Source organism: Synchiropus splendidus, chromosome 19 (assembly GCF_027744825.2).
Source record: "Synchiropus splendidus isolate RoL2022-P1 chromosome 19, RoL_Sspl_1.0, whole genome shotgun sequence".
NCBI classification, from domain to species: Eukaryota; Metazoa; Chordata; class Actinopteri; order Syngnathiformes; family Callionymidae; genus Synchiropus; species Synchiropus splendidus.
Window position 1 is genome coordinate 15473938 of NC_071352.1, and position 11569 is coordinate 15485506.

General features: G+C 48.2%; 2 protein-coding genes across 2 annotated transcripts; one reads left to right on the forward strand and one right to left on the reverse strand.

The window, feature by feature from the left end:
• Window positions 1-131: 131 nt before the first annotated feature.
• kdelr3 (KDEL endoplasmic reticulum protein retention receptor 3) lies at window positions 132-2475 on the reverse strand. Its single transcript, XM_053852928.1, has 5 exons — window positions 2067-2475; window positions 1643-1743; window positions 1061-1219; window positions 742-994; window positions 132-682 (listed from the first exon to the last, which is right to left on the reverse strand). Exons 1-5 carry the CDS (start codon window positions 2155-2157, stop codon window positions 639-641), a joined length of 648 nt encoding a protein of 215 aa, XP_053708903.1. The 5' UTR covers window positions 2158-2475; the 3' UTR covers window positions 132-638.
• A 1577-nt stretch (window positions 2476-4052) lies between these two features.
• Window positions 4053-11069, forward strand: kcnj4 (potassium inwardly rectifying channel subfamily J member 4). Its single transcript, XM_053852916.1, has 3 exons — window positions 4053-4312; window positions 5898-5990; window positions 7415-11069. The coding sequence occupies exons 2-3, from the start codon at window positions 5968-5970 to the stop codon at window positions 9000-9002; spliced, it is 1611 nt and encodes a 536-aa protein (XP_053708891.1). The 5' UTR covers window positions 4053-4312; window positions 5898-5967; the 3' UTR covers window positions 9003-11069.
• Window positions 11070-11569: the final 500 nt, after the last annotated feature.

The following is an 11569-nucleotide window of genomic DNA, read 5'->3' on the forward strand; positions in this document are numbered from 1 at the left end:
TATGTATAGTTACCTTCTGCATTCAAACAACTCTTGATATGAATGAGAAATATTTTAACAATTTGTCGTCTGAAGATCAAAGATAAAAACACCAACATGATGAGAACAAACTAGCGGAGTGTGAAGGAGAGTCGATTTTAAACTGTTTATAATGAACACACACTTAAATATTGCTCATCAGAACACCAGAAGAACAAACAATGAATGAGAAGATTTCATCTGTAGAAACAATGCAGGAGAGGAAACCCTAAACACAACTGTCAAGTACAAAAGGCAAATAAAGGAAGTCATATCTGAGGCTTAATTTAAGACAAATGTTGAACCCTTTTTCTCCAAAGCAGAAGAGAAACAGACGTTAAAGGTAATGACTCGATCTGATGCAGTGGTGATGGAGTATCGTGTAATGTTTTCGGTATCAAAGATCATGGATATAAAAATAATTCGTAAAAAGTCTGAACACCTAGAAGCGCATCCCATTTTCGCCAGATCTCCAGCGCCACGCGTAGAAAACTCCAAACAAAGGTTTCGGCACTTGTACAAAGACAGACTGAACGTGGAAAGTTTTGGTGGCAGATAGAAGCCAGACCTTCACTTCCAGGACGGCTCTGTGTGAGGGCCGCGGGAGGCACAGCGGGAGCTCAGACTGGCATCGGCAGACTCATCTTCCCTCGCCCACGAAGAACTGCGGGGGAAACCGGAAGTTTAGAGGAGAAGAGAAGCTCACAGAGACCTCCAACTGACCTTTCGTGACGTAAAGGTAGAAGAAGTCGCAGTAGAAGATGGTCTGGACCACTCCGGAAACCACCGCGATCTGGTCAAAGAAGCCCTCAGTGTGGTAACGCCACACCCAGTTTGCGATGTAGAGGGCGCGGTACAGCCCCAGGAAGAACAGGTAGTGCGTAGTGATGGACTCGGCCTCGCCCGTCTTGGTGATCATGAAGAGCTGAGGCATGATGGCGACGGCCTCCAGGAAGATGGAGAAAGTCCAGAGGATCTGCGGAGACGCCCGTCATGCTCGTGACCAGGCTCACAACCGAGGGGCCGCTTGCACTTCACTCACCTCCATGGCAGTGAAGGCGTAGTTCTCCAGGAAGGAGAGGCCGACGACGGGCACCAGCAGAAACTCCACGCGGAAGGTGTCACTCTCTGCGTCGTAGGTGTTCCTGAAGCGCATGTAGATCAGGTAGACGGTGGCGTAGGACAGAGCCAGGAAGACCACCTGAGGAAGAGCAGCAGAGAACGTGTGAGTCTGAGACACTTGTGACGTTGTTGCTGCTGCTGCTGCTGCCCCACAGACCCCCCTCACCCCACCCCACTCCACCATACCCCCTGTTAACAAACATGTCTGCACACCACAGAGAAGTCTGTGCTCTGAAGAAACTGTGACGAGTCTTGTGGTTTCTACTGGTATGAAGACAGGTTCAGGTGGTGTCACATTCCAGTTTGACTGGAAGTGATGTCGTCTCAGCTTTAAAGTCAAGATCAATATAAATATAAATATATATACTATAAATACGGACCAGTTTGGTGGTTGCTGAAGCGTTTACGTCTGAAGCAGTAAAAAGCTTCTTGGCCTGGTCGTGATGCTGGCGCGGTCAGATCTTTGACAGACACTAGACTTGCTGACGTCACAGCGTTTTACCTTCATGACGGTGTTGTACGGAGATATGAAGACGGTGAACAGGTCCAGGTATCTGGTGGTAAAGACCGTGGCAAACAGCACTTGAGATTTGCCGGAGATTCCTGTGAATGGGGCTCAGTGTTACGTCACATTCACAGCGATGCGATTTGGAGAAAAGTCGAGCGAAGGATTCATGATGATGAGTCCGGGAGCAATGAGCTGAAGAACACAGCTGTGCACACAAGGATGCAGGATGTAGCAGTGGAGGTGGAGCAGCAGCTGCATGTGCTCTGCCACGTCGCTGCTTTTAATGAAGCCCTCGCTGACCGATTACTAGAATAATCGTCTGAAAACTACAGCCAACTTTTCCACTCTCGCCACTGACCTGACACGCGAGCTATTCAGCTGGCAAACCACAGCACAAGCACACCCCCAGAGAACCTACCAGCACATGACTTGGACTTCCAGATCTTCAGTAGAAGGATGAGAATCGCCACCAGATGCGACACGTCGCCGGCCAGACGAAAGACGTTCATGTTGTTGACAGAGAACTGGAGTTCAGGCTGGAATAAAGCTGAGGCAAGTCGTGTCACTTGCACAGAGAACAGCGCTCACAAAGCTATTCCACAGCGAACGCCAGGAAACGACACCCCCTACGAGCCGTGCAAAGGCATAAATCAAAGCGGTCGGCAGGTTACAGAGACAAAATAAAGGCAGTCGAGCGAGAGTTTCTGGAGATGACGTGGCTGGGACGCGTCAAACTAAATGCTGGGAGCATCTTCTTCGGAGCTGATTTCTCGAGCTGCTTACACGACTAACGCGGTCTACTGCCCTCCTCCGGCGACGATCAGAAGTTCACCATGAGGAGTCGAAACACGCCATGCGACGCGACCTTAAACGTCTGCGTCAGGGCTGCGATGTTACGAGTCCGTGGCTCTTCCGGTCGAATCTGGTCTATCTCAGTACTCATAATAATTGCCTGCCAATAACCTAAAGGTAATTATTATCCCAAATTACAAAAAAAGTGAAATAAAACGAAGGATCCTCCTCTACCTTAATTTTTTTTTTTTGGAAATGGTCATTTTGAACTGTTAACTGCTAAAGTTAGCATGAGCACACTCGATAGCTTTCTCCTGATTTTGTGGGTCAAAACATGAGTCCAGTTCTGATGATATTTCCATTCCTAAAAACAGCCTCTCCCGCCTCCAACCTCATCCTCTTCCTTGATTCAGATCTAAATCCGCCGGCCTGCCCCCATGTTTGAGGTGGAGAAATCCACAGCGGGCATGTGCTCTCTCTGAGACTCCAGCCTACAGCCAGGAGCTGCAGAGAACATGAGGGGGCAGCACACAGTCCAGCATCACCCTGGAGACGCTCGCCCTCGGATCATGTGGTCCGCACAACCACGTCTCATGGCGTCAGACAGGGGAGCATCAGCCTGAGGTCCTCGTCTGGACCCGGCTGAGCAAAAGGTCATGGGAACTAATCTGGGTCCGATTAGCAGCTATTCATAGACGCGCACGGTGACACACTGACACACTCTCACTCATCATTCAAAACACAGTCAGAGCAGGTGTGACGGCGCTATAACAAGTGGTAGCAACAAAACAGTGTAGTAACCACGTGTACTGGGGACAAGTCCTTCTCTCCATACTATAATAAGTAGTCCAAGATGCAGTACTAACAGAGGTAATGAGAGTGGAGCTAGTATCTCAAGGTGTAACACCAGCATGAAGTAGCTGTAGAAGCAATACAAGTACTCCAAAAAAGAAGAAACCAACTTGTTAACTCGCTATAAATCACATTTGCAGTGTGCAGATTAGTCTCAATAGATTTAGTTTGGGAAGTTGTGAGGTAGCAGGAAGAATGGATACCTGTCCTCCACACACCCAGGTGCTTCATCATCCAGTGAGTGTGTGTTGGAGTGTGAGGCCCCCACAGGCTCCAGAGGGCGGCCCAGCCTCAGACTCACAGGGGGAGCCGCTCCACCCCAAAACACCTCAGCCTCCTCAGCAGAAGAAGACAGCTCTGACCTGTGGACAGTAGCGCAGCAGCTACATTAAACCAGGCAAAATAGTACTTGTACAGGCAGTACACCTGGCAGTAATACACTTGGAGGTGGCAGCTGGATCTACTGGTTGTCATACTTGAAGAGTCCAATTAACTCAGTGAGATGATGAGGGCAACAATCGGAGTAAAGTGTGTCGAACCCTGTGGTAAAGTAAAATATGAATTTGTAATATCAATGAATACAATGGTGTTGAACGTCCGGTTGCATCCATGACTATATCACAGTGAAGGTTGTTCGACAGCAGCGAGGAGATATGTTTGTGTGTGATTTGGGTGGTTACAGTGGCGCTTCCCTCCTCACCCACCTGCTCCCGTCTCATCTCACCGGCCTTAGCTGAGCAACCATGACTCACAGCGGCTGCCGGACACCCACTCAGGCTGAGAGTGGACAGGAGCTCCAGCGTGGTCTCCTCCCTCCCAGAGAGAGAGAGAGAGAAGATTGACACCGCGGTTCCAGCTCAGACTCGCGGACAGAACACGGAGACACAGACGGGATTACAGTCAGCGCGGGACAAGAAAAGATTAACGGAGTGAAAGGAAGAGAGTGTGGGAGACTGGAAGAAGAATGAGTTCAAGGTGACAGAAGTTGGGGACGCAAAACTGGAGGGAGAAACTTTGAAGGTAATGAGACAAGAAGTACCGCAATGTTGTGGCGTTGTGATCCGATACATGTGATGTTTGGAGCGCATGGAGGAGGAAACAATAATTCCATTTCAAATAATTCAATTTCAAAATCACATGGCATACTTATCTTAAATTCAGTTTTTACTCAGGCAAAGCTCATTTCATCAGTAAAAATAATAAAATCACAATTTAAACACAAAGTCAAATAATTCAGAAGTAAAAGTAGTTGCAAATATCTTAAAATATATCAAGAACTGTTGCCTTTAAATAACAATTTTGAACAAGAACATTATTTGAGAACAGAAACACAGAAATTAAAATAACAGATGGAATCACTGGGATAGAACAGGAAGAGTCACATGAACTGCTCCTCATGCTGAAGGCCTGAAAAAGAGAGGAAGGATTCATTTATTCAAATATTAAAAACACAAGGTGAAAAAATTGTTCCAACAGCTGACAAGTATTTAATTGTCTTATGTTATTGCAAATGAATCAACTGATCATAAAATAAGGAGAAAATAGTAAATTTCAGCTTTAAAACAAATGTAAAATACACACATGAGCTGAAGTCGTGAACAGCAGGTGACGCTAAAGTGGACTGGAACTCTAAAAGGTTTTGTGTCCAGGTGACATTGACCAGATGGGTATAGGCCACGGGCCACGCTTTGCCCTGGTTCTGAATTATGACCAGCGAAGCATGTCGGACCAGCCGGTCCCATTGTCTCCCAGCCCGGTCCAGTGTCAGAACCATGTTGCGCTCGCGAGCATATGCTGCCCTCTGCCACGGCAGATGTGCGGTTGAGTCACACCAGATTATAAAACTATCCAGAATAACACTTCTGCATCATAATCCTGTTTCTCAATCCCAACCAAGTCTTCCTTGTCCTCCCCTGAAGTTCTGTTCCGGATTAATCGTGGACAGATCTGCGTGTTCCAGATGAACCCCACCTTTCTCATCCCATCTGTGACTCAGGAGGCTTTCGGAGATTGGGACTCTGAGAGCAACAGCAACTTATTGATCTATTAACTCTCAAATTACATTGAATTAATTGGTTCATTTGTTCCGTTTTGCGTGTCTCTGGAGATGAAGGCGCCCTCCGGTGGTCACCAGCTACAGTGCACATCTAAAGCTTATAACAGCCCTGGCAAGAAGCAGAGTCGCAGGTTCAAATCCCTGGCCATACCGTTGAAAAAAAAATCATGTTTAATCTATGACGTGTAAAAATCTTGTGTAACCAGGTAACTGAATTATCCTGTCATTTGGGACGCACATTTTAATTTGAACATTTAGAGGAGTGATTCATCCAGTAACAACGACGTGAAAGGTTCTGTAGTCAGAGGAGCCCTGCAAGCTCCTCTTCTCCACTGTGTCACCAGGCTGTCTCTCCACTTCCCTCGATTGCTTGAAACAGCAGCTAAAACAGGTTCCCATGGAAACCAGAGCAGCCAGGCAGTTTGGTTTGTACCTGCTGACCCGGGTCTGTCTGCTGAGTTTGGTCTGCTCGAACTGAAGGCCGGACTCGGGATTGTTTGACGCTCAGGAACAGAATGTTTGACTGACTCTGCTCTGTCTCACGCTCAGCTGTCCAAACAGCCACCCATGCTTGAGCGTTCCACTGCAGAAGAGAGTCAGGCCTGGACTCAGTGGTGCCATGGGAACACGCAGGTCCAACAGGTGAGGCACTCCCACAGTCGAGGAACTCATATCTTCATCAACACTCAAGTTGAGCTTCCTCTTGTCATTCAAATTCATTTGACCTGTATTTTCATTTTCCTTCAAAAATACCATCTCGTGCCCAGGAACACAAACCACAGCTGTTGTTAGAGCAGCTAAGCGACGCAGGGGGCAGCAGAGACGTAAGAATTGAAAACCTGACCGGAAGCTGGCGATCGTAAACAACCCTCTAAAACAATATTGAAATTTATTATCAGTTACTTTTGGTCCAATAATCGGTCGCTGAATATTATAAGAAAAATATACATCAAAAGCAAAACAGTGTGGTGTCCCGAGTTAATAATAATAATCAGTTATTCTTTCATATGAAAAACAGGACCTCGTTTTGGATCTTTTTGAACACAACAAATTTTAATTATTTATCAGATATATATATATATATATATATGTATATATATATATGAGTCAAACAAGCGTCCGTGAGCGCGCAGCAAGTCCACAGGACTGGGGGGATGAGGAACCAGGCAACAGGCACAGACACACTGGAAAACAAAAGATCATTCAGCAAAAACTCACGAACGGAAAGCGCATGGCAAAATGTCCGTGGTCCAGAGATGAATCATTCAGGATGTCGAGACGAACGCGGGGGGTCATACCAGGGCGAACACACGTGACAAACTGATGCCGATTGTCTTCTGAACGGCGTTTAACTATTGCACGGCAAGATTGCAGGATGGGGTTCAGGTGCGTGTGTGTCAGTGGCGGGAAGAAGGGACCCCCAATCCTGGAAGAGAGGAGGCAAAAGAGGCGGGAGCAGGAAGCAGTCCAAACCAAAATGAGCAGACAACGGGGGTTTGAGACATAATGGGCATCAAGTAATCATACTAAAAAAAAAAAAAAAAGCTTGACTCAGTGAAAGTCTGGCCTGGAGACTTTAGCACTCATTTTCACGACCTCTGAAGAGAAAGAGTGGCAGAGCGCCAGCACGAATCTGCGGCGACTAAAACACCTCGGTATTACATCAGGATTGTGGAGCTCCAACACATGAGCAAATGTTGTTTTTCATCTGAAATATGTTGAAACCCCTCAGAATAGATGCTCTGTCTGTGACTCAGGTGTAATCCAATAAGTGATGATGATTTCAATCCTCATGGAGCTTTACTCAGCTCACCTTCTCCGATGTTAATCCCCATAAAGAGGACAGAGGGAGACAAAGTGAAGCTCCAGTTGACCAGTTCAGTTCACTTTTCCCAGCTCTACTCCCCTCATTTTCACTCCCCTCTCTCATTCACACGCTCTTTCATTCCTTTTCTCCTCCTCCTCACACCCACTCCAAATCACTATATCATTAGCAAACATCATGGACTCTGGAGATCGGGCCATGATCAGGTCACACAGGTGACTTCTCCCTTCTGCTCTGACAGGTACAGCATCGTGTCGGACACCTTACCAGAGGAGGAACGCCAGAAGATCGCTGAGCTTTCTCTCCACAACGGCCGCTCCTCGCCCACTTTCCCTCTTCACTTGCGCTGCGACGCAGAAGAAGACGACAGCAGGCGGAGATCAGGGGCCACCTCTTGTTGCGTGAGGAGACAAGGAGGGATGAACAACTACAATGGGAAGGTTCTGAAGCAGAGCTCCCACCAGGCGCGGAGTCGGTTCGTGAAGAAAAACGGACAGTGCAATGTGGTTTTCACAAACATGGAGGAGAAGAGGCAGCGCTATCTGGCAGATATTTTCACCACCTGTGTGGACATCCGCTGGAGATACCTGATGCTGATCTTCTGCACCAGCTTCCTTGTTTCCTGGCTTCTGTTTGGGATCATCTTTTATGGCATTTCTCTCGCACACGGCGACTTTGGAGAAGACATGCTGAAGGCCGGGGGATTGACAGCAGCGGGACTTCACGGACACGCGAGACAACAACGGCTGCCCTGCATACTTCACGTGCAGGGATTTGTGGGGGCGCTCCTGTTCTCCATGGAGACCCAGACCACCATTGGCTACGGCTGGAGGTGCGTGACCGAGGAGTGTCCGGCGGCCGTGATCACCGTGGTGGTCCAGTCCATCGTGGGCTGCATCATCGACTCGTTCATGATTGGCACGATCATGGCAAAGATGGCGCGGCCCAAGAAGAGGAACCAGACTTTGGTGTTTTCCAAAAACGCCGTGATCACGCTCAGAGATGGGAAACTCTGTCTCATGTGGAGAGTGGGCAACCTGCGGCGGAGCCACATCGTGGAAGCTCACGTCAGAGCCCAGCTGATTCGCTCCTACGTCACGGCTGAAGGAGAGTTCATCCCTCTGGAGCAGATGGACCTCAACGTGGGCTACGACGAGGGGACAGACCGGCTCTTCCTCGTGTCCCCGCTGGTCATCATCCACGAGATCGACAAGGACAGCCCTCTGTACGAGCTGAGCAAAGCCCAGCTGGAGACGGACGACTTTGAAATTGTTGTGATCCTGGAGGGGATGGTGGAGGCCACGGCCATGACCACCCAGTTCCGGAGCTCCTATCTTGCAAGAGAGATATTCTGGGGCCACAGGTTCGAGTCTGTGATCTACGAGGATAAAAACTGCTACAAGGTGGATTACAGCCGCTTCGACAAGACCTATGAGGTGCCGTCCACGCCGAGCGTCAGCGCCAAGGACTTGGACCAAGTGTCCGGCCAGGACTGTTTTGCAGCTTCTCCAGCGATGCGGTCCACGAAGAGCACGGTCCCTCGGTCACTCAGTGACTTCTGCTACGAGAATGAGGTCGCGCTGAACTGTGGAGAGGAAGAAGAAGAGGACGACATTTTCACCTCCTCTCAGTTTGTGGGACCAGAGAAGGCAGATCAGAGAACCACGTCGGTTTCTGTGGACTTGTTTCAGGATGCTGCGGCCGTGATGCCAGACAGTCACAAGGTCATGTGTGTCCTGGACATGGACAACAACCAGATGGAGTTGGACATCCTGCAGTCCGCCATTCCTCTAGATCCAGTGACCTATAAAGCCGAGCAGGAGATCTAGATGATCCCAAAGCCAGATTCCTGATCACAGGATCTGGAAGGCTGCGGAGTCTCCTTCCATTGCACAAAGCCCTTTTGCCTTGTTCTGCCGTGAGCAACCGAGTAGGAGTCCAGTCGGGTCCAGTGCTACTCGCTTCATGAACAGCATTGTGGGATGATCTGAAGACCAGAAGTGGAAGACTGCCTGGACAATCTTGGGAGTCATCGCCCAAGCTAACCCACTAACACTTCCAAGTATACTGAAGCTGCATGTACCAAGAGAAGAACGAGTCCATGTCAGACCGTCCTGACACCCGATGAGTTATGATGTGTTTTGGAGTGTTGTGGGATCATTAGCAACAGTTCTTTCCAGAGGCTTCCCTCGGTTCTCTGATCTTCCAAAAGAGATGATGAGGTGTTAAAGTCCTTGTAGTGTGTTGGCTACAAGGGCACATTGGGACTGGAATTCAGGAAGGTGAGCTTCCGCTAACGTTAGAGGGGAAGTTAGCTGTCGGCTGTGCTAGAGACGAGCGCTGGATAGGTATGTTGGTAGCGCTTGCATTCAGGCTCTATCAGGGCTTGAAAGCCCGGCTGGTATCTCCGTCTCAGTGAGAGAGGTGAAGGGCAGGAGACAGGTACAGCAGGCCTCGCTTTGGGCTGCAGTGCAGTTGGAGTTTGATCTACTCCAGGCTGAGATTCAGGACGTGAATGTAGGTAGGGTTACAGATAGTGATCTTGGCCATAGGTCATGCTAGAGATGCCATGAAACCAGGCTGGATGTGGACTCAGACTGAGCCTGCTGATGCATTAGGTCTTGATTTGGAGCCGGACCCTGGTCTGTAGAGGTTCTTGGTGAGTTCAGGGTCAGAGTGCCACAGGGCTGACAGGAGGAGAACAGAGTTTCTGGAGTTGAGCGAAAGAAAGCAGCGGCTTTGTAAATAGAAGTCCGTACCGGAGGTGCAACTCAGCTGGAGCTCACAGTTGGATCATGATGTGAGGTTTCATCAAAGGACAGACTGCGCCATCTAGTGGGCTCAGAAAATAAGGACACTGCTTCATCACTAGAGCGGAGTCTCGGAACAAGGCTCGGTCAGTAACTTAAAGTGACAGATGTGAGGGTCCAATTGGCAAGATCATCTCCTACATCCTCCTACAGCCAGAAATCTCAGCATCCCTTCTGACCCTTCACTTTTGATCCTCACGTTAAAAAAGAGTCCCTAAGGCTAAAAATGATCTCTAGAATCGATGGAGACTTTGGAGAACATATTCATGCGCTCATATTCTCAATAGGAAGTCTCTCTCTCACGCCCCCTGCTGGTTCAGAACTCAGACGCGAAGCTTCCGTCAGATCAACCTAGTGTTAGCTTCTGTGCACTGGCTCCCTGTCCACCTTAGGATCAACGAGAATTTATCTAACATCCTCCAAACGTTGGCTTAGTTCGACTTGACGAAGAGTTTAGCCGCCCCTTTGTGATCAAGAGTCGCTGCTCTGCCTATAAAGCACTTTGTGAACAGTGTTCTAAAGAGTGCAATATATATAAAGCTATATGATCACCATTATTATGATGATATATTTGCACTCAGTTATTGAACTCATTGGTTTTGATTGACCGATACTGGAAGTTCAGGATGTTCCTCAACACACCAGAGGAATTTGTTTAAGAGAACGTCCCAAATTTCCGCTGTCATTTGAGAGGTTGGGGCACCGTCAGTGAGCAGAAAGAGACACGGAAAAAACACAGACCTCTCCAGTTGTGCTGGATCTGAGGAGAGAATCTGCTGGGAATGAAAAAAAGGAAGGTGGGTGCTGCAGCAGAAAAGTGCAATAAATATGTTAAATGAAAGTGATTTTTTTGAATGTCATATATTTTTAATATTATCAAACTATGAATACATGAAAAAAAAAATCAAGGCCATCATTACTGATCTACAGACACCACTTTGTCTTCCTCGTGAATTTAATATTCAAGCGTGGAGCAGTTGTAATGGATTGCAGTTGCTGTATTTCAACACTGGAGGGCTCTCCAGTCTTTCCCCGGCGATTCACAGCAACATCTAGTGGTGGACTGCGGAACGACTCGACGCATTTTAACAGCGTTCAGTGAAAGAAATATAAATAAATAAATGAGTTTAATTAAATTTCAAGTCAGGAATCTCTGGTATCGTTATCTGTGCGGTTTTGGTGGCCGATAAAGACATGTGCGACGGCGTCAGGAGGCAGAGGAGACTTGAGTTGACACCGGAGGGGACGGGTGTGGGGAACGGCAACTCACAAGGGACAACAAGATGCTGCCAAAGGCTCCAGGCCTCATCACATGACACGTCACTTGATCAGCCCTCAAAACCAAATGTAGAAAGTGCAGCATTCCTCAGAGACGCCTCAAAAATACGGTGCAAACATGTTGGTGATCAAGGAAATTTGCTGTGAGATACTGGGGCTTCTTGTCGTTGTCGCCTGACGCCACATAAAGAACTTCCAGATACAAAAAAAACAAAATTTATCAGTTCCTATTTCCAGGTTCTGAGCAATGAGAGCCGTGGCAGACACGGGCGCAGGAGCGGCCGCGGTGGAGGTGAGGTGTTGCTAAA